This window comes from Micropterus dolomieu, linkage group LG10 (genome assembly GCF_021292245.1).
Source record: "Micropterus dolomieu isolate WLL.071019.BEF.003 ecotype Adirondacks linkage group LG10, ASM2129224v1, whole genome shotgun sequence".
NCBI lineage: Eukaryota > Metazoa > Chordata > Actinopteri > Centrarchiformes > Centrarchidae > Micropterus > Micropterus dolomieu.
In genome coordinates, this window is record NC_060159.1 from 8740852 (window position 1) to 8756210 (window position 15359).

General features: G+C 41.2%; 1 protein-coding gene across 3 annotated transcripts in view; it reads right to left on the reverse strand.

The window, feature by feature from the left end:
* The window catches only part of LOC123977672 (kelch-like protein 29), a 212939-nt gene that overhangs the window by 30524 nt on the left and 167056 nt on the right, over nucleotides 1–15359 (reverse strand). For all 3 annotated transcript variants that reach the window (XM_046060558.1, XM_046060559.1, XM_046060560.1), the window contains 2 exons: nucleotides 11421–11603; nucleotides 7244–7424 (listed from right to left, as the gene is read on the reverse strand). In XM_046060558.1, coding sequence (XP_045916514.1) covers nucleotides 7244–7424; nucleotides 11421–11603 — 364 coding nt within the window. The remainder of the gene's footprint in view (nucleotides 1–7243; nucleotides 7425–11420; nucleotides 11604–15359) is intronic.

Below are 15359 nucleotides of genomic sequence, written 5' to 3' on the forward strand. Positions count from 1 at the left end.
CTGTACTCAGTGTCATGTTGCTAACAGTCTTCATGCAATATTAACTTGCAATAGAACTTGGAGGACGCACAAACCTGTGCATAGCGCGCAATAAATAAAACAAAACCATCTGTGATTGACACATCATTAGACACCCATGAATTATTCAATATCTGCAATCATATTGGTTTGCCAAAGGATCAACATGCTGAGAAGCATGCAGGCCCAGGGTACCTGATTGCAAGTTAAAAGCCTCCCGAACTCGACTGCTCCCATCCCTAGAAATCTGTCAGTCATTAGTGTAGAAAACGGAGACAGGAACAAGCCTGCTCGGTCCTCTGAGTGTTGATTTGGACCCCCTGCCGTTCCCAAAGAAAGGCTGCGTCCTACTAGCTTTGAGATGGCTCTGATTGAAGACATAATTGTGAATGTTGGTGAATTTCACGGTTAGGAGCGTGAAACCCTCAGTGAGATGGATGGAGAGATGGGGAGCGAGGGAGGCAGGAAGGACTGTAAATTAGGAGTCAGCTGGAAGGTGAGAAACCTTGGCTGAGGCCGGCTGATATATGCAGACACACAGACGGACACACCAACAAACACATAGTGTATGCACAGCGGCATACATGTGCACATATGCTGAAGGAACAATGATTATGGGAACATACAAGTGCGAATAGAAATGCAGATGCATACACAATGAAGACGATTGGCTGCGTGTGTAAACAATCCGCATCAATCACTCTATGAGCGAAGCAAATCAACTCAGTGCTGTTGCACCGTTGCATGACGTTCCCCAGCCTTCAGATACAATCCCCACCAGCCATCTGCATATCAAACACGGCAGCCACAGCATACATTGACTAATTATTTCTGAATGTTATTAGCTCTCCATATTACAACTGCACTTCAGACCTGTGCAGTTCTTCCTATTTGTGCGGAGGCGACAAAAAAGGCTTGAGTAACAGTTCCCTTATCTCCACTGGTCAGGGTTTAGTCCTGCTGTGGACTGGCTGCCTCCCTGTTAGAGTCTCTATCTTTAGAGTTTTGGCCCAACAATACTGAGATGCAGTTGAGCCAACTGTGTCTCAGAGCAGAGCCACACCTGCCAAATCTGGTGGTTAGCTACAAAATAAAGGATCAGCAGTAAATGGAGCTCATTTATCAAAACAGATATGAACAAATGCCTGAAGAAATGGCCAGAAAGTGATCTGTATGATCGTAACCCGTTTTTTTAAAGCTATGCTTTATTTATAAAAGAATTCATATCTAGATTTTATGATCAGTTAAAATATGAAATTTTAAGATAAGAAAATGTGCATTGTATACAGAAGCAAACAAGGCACTTGTGAATAGGAGATGATATGATATATATGTATGATTCCACCAAATATACATTGTTTGTACTTATTAATGAAGGATTCAGGATGATTACCATGAAAAGATAGAATATTATACAGTATAGCCGTGTTTGTGTTTTCTCCTTGCATTTTTAGATACTAAGCTTCTCTATGAGCTGTAGGTGAAATTCACGCTCCAAATAGGTTGTTTGCAATCACGCGATTCCAATGATGCCTGAAATTCAGAATGAGGCAGGCTATTGTTTACAATTCAGTCTTAAGTTTTGAGGTCAAAGTGAACTTTAAGTCAAAAGTGTCACCAATTCATCGTCCGACCAACTGTGAAATATGGTCATCAGTTCTTGAGTTATAGCCAAAAACGTGTTTTGTGAGGTTGCAGTGTCTTTGAAATTTGACCACAAAATTTTCCAGTTCCTTGTGTCCATGTAGAAGTTTGTGTGAAATTTGAAGAAATTCCTTCCTGACATATTACATTCACAAGAACGGGATGTACGGATAACCCGAAAATACAATTCTGGCGCAGAGACATAAAAATCAAGAAGATGATACATCAGTTTTTACTTGCAAAATAGTTCTCAAGTGGGGTTGGATTTTCATACAAATAATCTGTCTAATCGTGCTTTTGTTTGGCATCTTGTTCCAAAAAAACTAATTTGAGTAAATAAATAAACTCCTGTTTATGAGTCTTATGAAATAAGCTCCTGTTGTTAATCTGTCAAGCTCTGTTGAAATTGTGTATGATTTATTGCACCTGTCTTCTGAGTTGATTTAACAGACCAGCTGCAAGCTGCCTGTCACAAACCTCCAGTAGTGTCACAAATCCTCCTTAAGCTTTGAAAGTCCTCATTCTTCCTTCACAAAACAAACATGCATATTCAGGTGCAAAACCTGCCCCGTAAGGTTTCCTTTACATTGTTTAAATATTTAATCTTGGAATACATTATCATCAAGAACCTAGTCTGTAAGTTTCAAAATAAATCCAGTGGGGGCCATGGTATCTGTTACCAGAACAGATACGCCTTACCAATTTCTGATAATGCATTCAAACCCGTGTGGCATAAGTGATGTAACTTGCTGTGAATATTTCAGTGTCTACATCTGGCAACTACAGGTGCTGGTCATATAATTAGAATATCCATTCAAAAAGTGAAACCTGTATAATGTATACATTCATTCCACACAGACTGATATATTTCAAGTGTTCATTCCTTTTAATTTTGATGATTATAACAACTAATGAAAACCCCAAAATGATTATCTCAGAAAATTTGAATATTGTGAAAAGGTTCAATATTGAAGACACCTGGTGCCACACTCTAATCAGCTAATTAACTCAAAACACCTGCAAAGGCCTTTAAATGGTCTCTCAGTCTAGTTCTGTAGGCTACACAATCATGGGGAAGACTGCTGACTTGACAGCTGTCCAAAAGACGACCATTGACACCTTGCACAAGGAGGGCAAGACACAAAAGGTCATTGCTAAAGAGGCTGGCTGTTCACAGAGCTCTGTGTCCAAGCACATTAATAGAGAGGCGAAGGGAAGGAAAAGGTGTGGCAGAAAAAAGTGTACAAGCATTAGGGATAACCGCACCCTGCAGAGGATTGTGAAACAAAACCCATTCAAAAATGTGGGGGAGATTCACAAAGAGTGGACTGCAGCTGGAGTCAGTGCTTTAAGAACCACCACGCACAGACGTATGCAAGACATGGGTTTCAGCTGTCGCATTCCTTGTGTCAAGCCACTCTTGAACAAGACACGCAACCTGGGCTCTCATAACACCTGAGCAGTGCCACAGACTGATGGACTCCATGCCACGCTGCATTGCTGCAGTAATTCAGGGAAAAGGAGCCCCAACTAAGTATTGAGTGCTGTACATGCTCATACTTCTCATGTTCATACTTTTCAGTTGGCCAACATTTCTAAAAATCCTTTTTTTGTATTGGTCTTAAGTAATATTCTAATTTTCGGAGATACTGATTTGGGGTTTTCATTAGTCAGTTTTAATCCTCACAATTAAATATATCAGTCTGTGTGTAATGAATGAATATAATATCCAAGTTTCACTTTTTGAATGGAATTACTGAAATAAATCAACTTTTTGATGATATTCTAATTATATGACCAGCGCCTGTATGTCAAAATGGTAAATACTAAAACATAGTGCAACAATACATGTTAAAAAGAGTCAAAAGGTTAGCAAACTGACTCAGTAATGTTACATATAAATATCTGTCTAAAGTTTGCTAACATTAGCTACTTTGAGCTACTGGTCATGCCAGACCAAGAAAGGCTGCAAAAACTGGAGATAAATTCAAATTTTCATTTGTATGAGAAAACATCATTTAAAAAGTCAAGTATTCTTTTAAAAAGTTATTTTTTCTTCTAAGTTGTTGTTTTTAACCCTTTGCCATTCCAGTAAAATTTGCCTACAATTGAATGCGGTTCTTCAACCATTTGGGGTCAATGCATGGTTTTGGGCTTCTCTGAAAGATAACACTCTGAAGTGCTAACCAAACAGTCCGGTGAGTCTTACTGGAATTTAATAATATATGTTTTAACACACTAAAAGTGGGTGGCAGAGTGGTGCTGTGGTTAGCACTGTTGCCTCACAGCAAGAAGGTCACAGGTTGACGATGGATGGACACTAAAAGTGAAAAGTTTTTCATTATCGTTGAAAATTTATGCATTTAAAAAGCTGGGACTTATTAGCAGGAAAACAGTGTGGGACCACAGCATGAAGCCTTACATAGTCCAAGTTATTTTATTTAAGTAAATTTTATAGCAATACCACAGAAAATGAATATTTTACACAGGTTTTTCTAAGGGTATGTCTAAGCGCTGGGGCTGCTGCTGCATCACTCCATGTTAGCCGGTAGCTTTACACAGATGTTTTTTGGCCAGTAGATCATGAACTTCATAGTTGAAGCTAGATATTGTTATTTTCAGAATTTTACTGGCTACACAAAGAGTTCCAGAGTTTAGAGTTCAGCAGCCATTTTGAAATCAATATATCACAATTGTTTACATCAAAACCGGAGTTATTACGTATGAAACATTAGGCTCGTCTGTTGGTAAATATGAAATGATGCCGCAGCAGTCCCTAGGAATTTATTGATGGAATAATGTGTGTTGGACTCATTGGATCATCTGGACTGTTGACAATGTTCAATGTTCTACTCTTTTTGTCGGATTATTATGAGGCTTCATAGGTGAGTCGCGTCAATTTTGATTGTAAGTGGGTGGTCTGACAGAGGCACTGATTGTACCCACTGTTGTGATTGTATCTTGAAATGGTTTGCATTGGGCAAATCAGGATTTTAGCTTTCCAATGATGTATCATATGAGTAGGAACTTAAACAGCAGTTGTGTGCACATACCGAAAGCTCCCACCAGGGCGGGCCTTCAGAATGTTAAGAGGTTATGTTATACAACCTTCATCCTTATCTTATTTCGCATGGGTGTGAGGTATTTCTCAAGGATTTATGACTCTGTGGTTGGTAAGTGGGATTAATCAGCTGTCAGTGAGGCTCAGTGATGTACTTTTTAAGTCCATGACAAGACATCTTTGTTGTCACCTAATTCCTTCATTGTTTTTTTTACATTACAACAGAGATAAATTAAAGTTAAGGAGTGCTGTAGTATTTCCGAACAGCTCTTCTACCACAATGTTTTAGAATTGGTGGGAATATTGCTCGAAGGTGTAAATGTGCATATCGGGTTGAACATGGGTATTTATGCTTGTGGAACATTTGGCCATAATGTCATTAAATACTAAAGAACACCATATTTTATAAAAAAAGTTTGAGGTAGACAGCTCTGATCATAGTAGTAAATTCTTCACAAAACTTTTATGGTAAATGTTGTGTAACCTGCCACATTAGCTTTGATTCACAAACTCAAAGAAAAGATGTACTTTCTCTCTAGAGGCATACGGACTGACATCTGAATGTTGATTGAGACCGAATACTTTAATCCATAACAGTAATATCTGTAGATCTCTAAAATGGCTACAAGTATATTAAATGTTACCAGTTACCAATGGAGAGGATACAATTTCCTCTGGCCAACCTAAACTTTAAATACTTCAGACACCAAACACAAATCCACAGGACACAAAATCTGTCAAATCTTTACAGTATCGTTCCAAGTCTCCGGAAACAGCTGTCACCTTCTTCGCATTAAATATCGTTTAATGTTCTGGTCTCCACAAAGGAGCATGCAGTTCACACTGCTAGTGTTTGCCACTTGAATAATCTACAATTCACACCAGGTCAACACAATTATCCAAATAAGACATTATTAATGGAAATCTGAACTAATGAATAATGGATTTGTGAATAAAATTAAATAAAATCTTTCAATACAATGCTTTAGCAGGCATCACCATCTGACTCAGTTTTGACTCCTGCTCCAGAAAGCAGTTTCTGAAAAAGACAAAATAAAAGCCTGGGTTGCTTAGAAACAAGCCTGTTGACTGCTCTGACAATTTTCCCAAACAGCTTGAGACCTGTTCGCTATTACATGATAAGGCCGGCGTATTCGACCCTGACCCCGTGTTACAAATGGTTTGCTTCAGCCCGAGCACCATGCATTTTCTACCTCACTATTAAGAGTTCAGCTATTTTGTTCGGTGTGTGGGTTACTTCTCCCTGGCCCTTGCAACCTTCAGAAGTATATCACTAGGGCAGTGATGCCAAGCAGAAGAGGCCTCTGGCAGATCTTGGATAGAGGCAAAGTAGGTTAAAGTTTTACGGTGTTGATAATTGAGTCCAGTTGCTGAGGGCCTCGATGAAGCTTCATGATTGCACAAAAATGCACACAAGGGCACACATACAAACACATCACACGGCGCAACGCTGATTTCTTTGGAGCTGAGAATGCCCTAGATGCATCGGCAGCTCTCAAATTAAGCAGCTCAGAGACAGAGGAATCAAATGCGTTTCCATTATGGGGCAAATATTCCATCTACCCCCTGTCATAACGGCACTGTATGGCAGCATTATGGGGAAATATCAAATTAGGCTGTTTCATTTGGAGGACTGTTGTGCATTGCGAACAGCTTTGGAGATCAATTGAGCTGCTAGGTAATGAGCAGCAGCGGCCTGCTCTAATATACTCAGTAATGTTCTTTTGATTGCTTTTGGTTAATCTCGCTCTGCCGTGTAGGGGAGGTAGCCCCCTCTGTCTGCTGAAACTCACTCCTCAGCCCAGGTTAGAGGGAAAAATAAGAAATGGGGAACAGTGTTACAAAAGTCAGACAATATGAATCAGATTATTACATCTGGACAATCTCTATTCATGTTTTATGCCATCCGGAATTCATTATACTCCATGAAGATCTGCTTATATTCCTAAGGGTACAAAAAAACAGAAAAATTAAGAAGACCCAGCTGAATAGGCCACAGTGGACGACCTTCAAATGAAGTGTCAGTGATGTGTCGACGCTGAAGTGGATGGAATCAGACACAGTACACCACTCTGCTCTCTGAAAGCAAATCCTCTCACTCATGCACCACTCACAAACAAGTAAGAGGTGCTCTGTCGCTCCACAACAACACTCACAGCTGTGACCATTTAATATGCTCCCGCTCAGAATCATTCCTCTGCACCTTTTGCTCTCACAGAAAATGCTAACAAACCTGTCCAACCACTTTTGCAATATGCTGCACCGCACTAGTGCATGCCACGCCATCTGCCACGTTTCGCTGCTCAGTGTGAATATTTATTTGCTCAAACTGGATTGCTCAGCATCCACCCACTTTTGCAGAATCGTCCACACACGGCCTCTGGGATGGCTGTTAGATTAGGGTTAGAGCTGTATGGGAATGTGCAGTCACCAGCTGGGAGCCACTGGAGGTGACTGCTGCTTGAAGACAGGCTGCTGTTGATTTCGTGTGACTCTTACCTCTCAACGTGGTCCAGGTTCCCTGACACACCCAGTCCTCCAATGGTGTAGAGTTTGCCGTCATATACTAGGCTATTGTGTCTGCAGCGAGCCACGGTCATCCGGGAGACCAGATTCCAGTTGTCCAGCAGGGACATGTAGCACCATACATCAGCCACCATCACACCAGACTCTGTGCCGCCTGAAATATATAGAATATAGGAACTTTACCTGGGTTTTGACTGGAGAAAACTAACTACATTGAGTTCCTGCTAGCTCGCTTGAAGCTAACAGGAAAAGGGATAACTTCAAGTGAAAAGGGGAAGTACTTTCCAATGGAACATTGCTGTGTTTGGTCACACACACACTGATTCACATTGTGTATTGCTTCAAAATAAGGAAGTACTGGGTGACTTTCATATCAGTATTAAGACGAAGGGTGGACATTTCTTATAATGTTTATTAAAGTTAAAATAATTCATATTATTGGCTTCTCCATAGCGGATACTTTTAACGGATTTCACTATTAACCGCGCTTTAAAACGTCACGGTTAATTAATCGTAAAGGCTCCTCTACACCGAGCGGTTTTGTTGCACGGAATGAAACTGTGGCAACTTGCATAAAACAAAAAAAAAATTTACAGTAGCGGTGCACCAGCGTAAGTGTCGTGCTTATCAGAGTCTGCTGCACACTGGCTGAAGTATGGCAGAGGGGCCAAACTGTGAAGCTTTATTTCCACCAAAGAAACGGCTGAAGTCGGCAGTGTGGGAGCATTTCGGGTAGGCTACACTCAGACTGACCAGGGCGTTACTGAAGATGACGGATCACCTGTTCAAAAACTTGTCGTTTAAAAGGTTCCTGCTAAAGAAGCGAACAATTACATTAAACTTGATGCAGCACCTGCGGGATCACCACCCAGCTTTGCACGCCCAAGTAAAGGTAGGCCAAATACATTATATTGAATAACGTAGCAAGTTGGTGGGGAATCAAATATAAACGTGTCACTTACAATCGATGCCGTAGCGGTGAGAGTCGAGCTTTCAGTGCAACGTAAACAAACAAAGCAGATGTAACCTTTCAGACCCACCGCAACGACAGTCCTGCTGCGCTATGAAGCCCATTATTTTCAATGGCTTGGTTTGTTGCTGCGTCGAGCAACGTGCACCGCACGGCGAGCTTGCGCGCATGCTGCGGTCAAAGTAGTTGAACTTTAGTGCTGAGCAGCTTCCATGCAGTGCAAATGACTTCTTTTCTGAAAGGGCCTTTATGGAAGAACGTAGTCCCCTCAAGACCTTCTGAACATTTAACGTTACATCATGTTGTCTTCTCCTGTCTGTGGTGAAAAAAATGTTGCCAGGTGTAAAACACTGACATACATCAGGAGCTTATAGACTTTCAGGACTATAGGCTACCAATTCACTGCATTTCAGTTAACACTGCACTCAATTTCTTTCTATCATTTTCACTAAAACATGTATGGATGAGAGTTGATGACAGTAACAGTACAGTTTATTCTCCTTTGTAACAATTTCCCCTCTGTGGATAAAAGTTAATATTCCTCTTACATTAATAATACTTACATATTATAGAAATATAATTGTTAATGTCATTAAATATTAAAAATAAAGTCATTACTAGTGTTGTGAAATTAATTAATGCATAATAATCGTGAAACCGTAATTTGAAAAGTAATTTAAATCTTCTAGTTCCTGTACCTCTTTAGTATCTGGAGTCATTAGGTTGAAAGCGACTATGTGGTAGCATAATGATAACATTTTTTCCCATTCAATACTGAAATCTCCAGTCCCACATATAGTATGTTTAAAATGTGAGACATGGACTCCTTTAACTGACTGAAAGTTGTTTGCTGCTGTGTTGACTAGTCAACCAGCCAACCATAAAAACTGTACTTGTTTCAGCTCTCTTCAAAGCAGCCCTGTTAGCTGTGTAGTTTGACATGTGACACCAGCCATGATTCAGTGACCCTGCTCCGAGTGTGAGGAAGGTTACAGACCAGAGCCTGTTGATTGGCTAGCTAGAACACCTCTGATTTCACCACTTGCTGTCTGACTCCAAGCGGACACATGCAGACCTGTTCCAATGCCCAAACACAAATTTACATTTATATGAAAAAAGGGAGAGGAAAGGTACACGCAGGACAAATCCTGCTGCATTTCCACGGAGCAATGTCAAGGTCTGAGTACCGTGCAGGATTCTCGCACAAATGGACTGTGGAGGGAGAAATTCAGTCTACCTCTGGAGAAGCAACTTAAAGGTGCCTCATAGAGGGAGTCACAGAGTGCACAGTGTGCCACTACGGAACAAAATAAACTGCAGAACACTGCGCCGACTGTAAAGCCAGACAGAGGAAAAAAGGTCAAATTCAAAAAATGCTCCACAGAAGATAAATAGGAGAGACATTCTATACAAAAAGGACTCTACTGAAAAGGAAGACATTAAAGTTGTCTGCTGTGTTGGGCAGATCCAAGTCTTCAAAGCAACAGATGAGTAAGCTTTGAGGGCAGCCACCCTTTTTCAGTATTTAACTGTTTCACAAAGGTAGGTAGGTAACTACAGTATATATATGTAACTATATTATATAACCATTTATATTGTGACATTTTATTGTCACAATATAACAGGTTATATAATGAAATTGAGCTTTGTAACTTGTTTCTGCTACATAGTAGACAATATACATTAATACAGAAACAGAAATAAACAGTATTCAATGAACAATGGAGCAGTGCTGAGGATGAATTTGAGTTCAAAAGTCTGATAGCTTGGGGGGAAAAGCTGCTTTGCAGTCTGCTGGTGCGGAAACTGAAACTTCTATATCTTTTCCCAGAAGGCAGCAGGGTGAACAGGCTGTGGCTGGGGTGGGTACTGTCCTTTAGTATCCTTCAGGCCCTGCAGTCTCATGCCAGTTTGTGATGTTTCCAGTCAGGATGGTTTCTACTGCTCCTCTGTAAAAGCTGACAAGAACTTGGCACGGGAAGTTGGCCTTCTTAAGGTCCTCAAGAAATGCAAGCATTTTTTACCAGCGCGGAGATGTGAGACAACTATGTCAGGTTCTCTGTGATGCTGATTCCCTGGAACCTGAAATTGTTCACTTGCTCGATGTCAGCACCACTGATGTAGACAGGATTGTGTGTCTTTATCTCCTGTTTCCTGAAATCAATGATCAGCTCCTTAGTTTTGCTGACGTTGAGCAGTAGGCTGTTCTCTGTACACCACTCTGCAAGATTATCCTCCCGATATGAAGTCTCATCGTTGTTTGAAATCCGGCCGATGATGGTGGTGTCGTCCGCAAACTTCAGTTCTCTCCATGTCGGGGGATGCAATCGTGGGTGTACAGCGTGAACAGCAAGGGAGATGGCCATTGCCAACTCACAATGAGTTGGCAATGGCCTTGGCAGCTTCACTTTGCCAAATCATATCTGTCGTAGAGTGAAAATGTCCTCACTAAGAGGTCATAAATGTCAAGGAGACCTTTGTCAGGACTCATTATGATGAAAGGGTTCCATGGTTAGCTTTTATTGATCTAAAACCATAATGTATTTTTACCTTCAGAAAATGTTTTCTTGATAAAAGTAAGAGGAAATCACCAGTTCATGTTGATGTTTTGCAGATATAATGTTTTCCATTTCAGCAAGCTAATAATTCCTAATTAGAAAACACGTGTACAGCTGTGGCTTGTGTCATTAGTTTTTGCAAGAATTTGACCTAATGGCGGCACTAGATGAAAAATCAGTGGATCCTCAAAGTTATTATAATTTATCCTGAGGGGGACATGAAAGTGTGTACCAAATTTCATGGCAATCCATTCAACAGTTCTTGAAACACTTCACTAAAATCCATGAAGGTCAACTTCATGGTGGTGCTAGATGAAAAGTCAGGGGATCACAAACGTCAGTGGAATTCATCATAATCAACTTGATGTATAACAAAAACTTAAATTTTGATGGTCAATTTGTGTTTTTACATTATTAATTTGAACAAATCATAAGATGATTTACTGAATTTGCATTTAAATTTTATTTTTTATTCCAAAGTTATGTTCCTGGATGCAGGGATAACCTTTCACTACTGCAGTGTCATAAACTGATGGCATCTACTGCCCTCTTCCTTTGTGCTACTAAATGACTGCAACAGGGAAGCTACAATTGTGCTGCTGGAGTGGGCGATTTAGCTCACCTGACAGGTAGATGTTGTCTCCCGCCGAGATGACACTGAAGAACTCACGGTCGTAGAAGGGCAGGCTGGCCAGCGGGTACCACTTACTGTTCTGGGGGTTAAAACAGGTGACTGCTGTCAGAGAACGCTGGTTCATCCCAATTGCCTGACGCCCTCCCACCAGAACTATCACCTCCGCTACACCTAGAGGACAAAGGAACAGGAGGAGGATGGAGGAAGAGGACGATGGGGGCGGACAAAGAAGAAAAGAGATGGGAGAAAGCAGGCCATTAGGGAAGGTTTCCACCAGTAAATAAGGGCTAAGATCGAATCAAAGCCTCTTTTGAGACGCCCCAGTGATGCAGTAACTAACAGGCATGATGTTCTGTGGCATGTTGCCTGATGTTTAAGTATTTATTCGTGGCTTTCATTTTTATACATTTAATGATGGAACCATTAAGAAAAACCTTTTGAACCTTTTCATTATTACAAGAACCTTGATAGGCAGCATGAAAATTGACAGATTACAAGTCTGCTGTTTTGAATTTAGCAGGCCTTGGCTGTCCCTGAGTCAATAAGCGGGAAATGCAAAACAAAATGCAAAGTAGGAAAGTTTCCTCTTGGTCTTGGTCACAGGAAACTACTGAGTTAAGTGGAAAAGTATAACTCAATTACCAAGACTGATGGGCCTGCCTTTCATTTGGTTGCTGCCCAGCTCTTTTATTCTCCCCTCCAGCACATAATACAAGCACTAACCTACACAATCACGTGTACACACACACTCACTGTGAAACAAACCCTGTTTGAGCATGGGGTAAGAAAAAATCAATAGGTAGGAATCAATGTGTGTACATTTGTACGTGGAGATGTCTTGTCTCATATATGGTACACAAACACACGCTTCGGACCATGTGTGATTAAGAAGATACTTGAAACACATTCAGCACTCAACCCTATTACTCCCTCACCCTATCTTTGCTCTCAGACATGCATGCACACACACAGAGCTGCTGGATAAAGACACCAGTGATCCAAAACACACAAACAGGTTGGCAGGCTGCCACATTCGTGTCTCAGGTCCTCTCAGTCTTCAGCAGCAGGCTCCAGTGAGCAGGCAAGACGACCAGCCGCCAGAAAGAAATGAGCTGTGTGTTTGTAAGCAGCAGGCAGGCGGGCAGAGGAAGGGGAGCCAGGGAGGGAGAGGAGGGTGATAGGGAGAGATACAGAAAGTGTGAGAAGAGAGAGAGTGGGATTGAAAGAGAGAAAGTGGCAGGGGAGGAAAAGCTAATCTTCATACACTCCAAACCAAGGCTAACCGCTGGTTCATCTGCTTGGATCAATACCTTTCCACACAGGCACATCCATAGGTGGCTGTCTTCTCCTTCTGCTTCTTTCTGTTAAAAAACGATCCCCCTTTTTTCCCTTAAGCTTCTCTTTTAAAGCTGGTAAAACAGAAAGCTTTTCTCTAGGAAGAGGGAAAAGGGTAAAAGAGGAGAAAGATACAAAAACTACAATTGGCTTTTCTGAGGCTGAGCAAACAGACAGAGCAGTAAGCACTGCCTCAGACATATCGTGGACATACAGCTTAGACTTAGTGGACAGCTTAAAGCTGGCTGGGTCTTTTCCTCTGTGAGATTTTAAGAATGTGTTCCTCTGCATAGGACGAAAAAAGAAATTGATGGCTTAAGGAGAAACTGTGACAGTGTCACTACGAAGACGAAGGTTCGGTACACGAGCTAAAAAAAGGACAATCATGACAAAATGCGGAAGGCGTAGGGGTCGTGCACGTCACCGCCCTTTCTGGCACCGTGTAAAAGATGTGTGAACTTGGAGCGCTGCTAAAAAAGATTTGAGTTGAATATGTTCCCATCATGGGCCAGTTTTCACAGCTTCATGGCATCACGCCCCCAGATTGCGAGCCTCAAACGGCCCCAAAGACCTCCAGTAGACCTTGGATATCGAGCTAATAAATGGGAGTGTAGTTTTATAGGACAGTCGGTGCTACAGCGGCTGTTCTTTGAGAAAAAATTAAGTGAAAACAGGCTCTTTGTCTTCCCTCTTATAAGCCTCCAACCATACCTACACACACACATTAATTATATTGATGCTGTTCTGCTATTGTTCTTCCTCGTGATTAGTTTGCTGCTATTGCTGTATGCTTTTGTACTCCATTTCTCTTTATCACATGCTATTTTTCAACTTTACTGTATTTTAAAAGTATGACTGTTTTTATGCCTTTATAGGATTATATTTTTCATCTCCTTTTCTTTCATCCTATTAGCTGTTTCAATTTGTTTATATTGACTGCCTCAATTGACTTGGCAAAGTTCCTGTGTCTACGTCTGAGTCAAGCTGATATGAAATTTTCTTTTTTACCATTACATCAATCAATGTTCTACTGTTTAAAGTTTTAAAGCTGTAGTGGGTTCATATTGTTCAAAAATAAATCAAATTCAATTCCATCTTAAGACACGACGGTGTGTTAATACTACATTTCCTGATGCCGCAGGTTTGCTGGATTTTTTGACTGCAGTCCAACAATGTAAAAAGACTGATTAAAAAAACTCTAATTTCTTTTTTTCCACATAGAATTTCTCCTCTACCAAACCAACTTGATCCCCCACAGTGTCTAATTAGGCCAACTTAAGCAATTGCACATGCTGCTTCAACGTGCCGAATTGTACTTGTGTACACATGCAGGTCTTTATTATCACCTAGTGCACATGTGCAGGGTTGTTCTCAGTGCTTTCCGCTTGGCCAGACACGTCAGGGAGAGTCCACATCTGGGCGTTGAGGCTGCTGCGCTGCTCTGACCCCTGAAGCCCTGAACACATTCACAACCTAACACAACCCAACATCGGCCTGTCAGAACACAACAAAACAGGAGAGCTGCACCGCTGACGGGGGAGTCACGGCATCGGATCAGATAGCGGCGTGGGTGTGTGTATGTGTGCATATGTGTGGGTTTTTCATCCGAAAACGAAGCCTCAAAGGGACGGCTGTCAGTCAGTCGGAGGTTTGATGGGACTTGGGTAGAGGGATGAAGGGATGGAGGATAGAAGGATCGAGTCGAGCGGTTGGGGATGAAGGGATAACCAAGTCTTGACAGCTCTTGTGTTTTTTTCCTGATGGAGTTTATCCTCATGGCAGTTTGGGGAGAAAATGTCTCCGTCTCCTGATTGTTACTGACCTTTTGTTAAATTTGTGGTATATTCTAAACTCGTCTACATTCAGAAAAATAATCCCCTGAGTACAAGCTTTGAGCAGCACTGCTTAAAAGAAACATATATAACCAAATTCATAAATTCTTAGGTGGATGCTACCTTGTACAACAATAGTCTTTTACTTCTGGCTGCCCTACAGGCTAGGTTTTAGAAATTTTGTGACTGTTAAATGCTTTTAATTCGTTATGCCATTAAACTTGACAGATTTTTTTCCTGTCGAAACACGCTATTAAGCCAGCACTGACATGTTACCACCTTTTAGGTTGATATTGCTAAATGGCTATACTATATATTATGGCTACTGGCTACACAGAAAGCCCCAAAACATTGGTCATTTCTCCCAGAGGCTAAATCGTCACCAGACGATAGCTGCATAAATACACTGAACAAAATTATAAACGCAACACTTTTGTTTTTTCCCCCATTCATCATGAGCTGAACTCAAAGATCTAAGACTTTCTCTATGTACACAAAAGGCCTATTTCTCTCAAATATTGTTCACAAATCTGTCAAAATCTGTGTTAGTGAGCACTTTTCCTTTGCCGAGATAATCCATCCACCTCACAGGTGTGGTATTTCAAGATGCTGATCAGACAGCATGGGTATTGCACAGGTGTGCCTTAGGCTGGCCACAATAAAAGGCCACTCGAAAATGTGCAGTTCCATCACACAGCACAATGCCACAGATGTCGCAAGTTTTGAGGGAGCGTGCAATTGGCATGCCGATTGCAGGAAA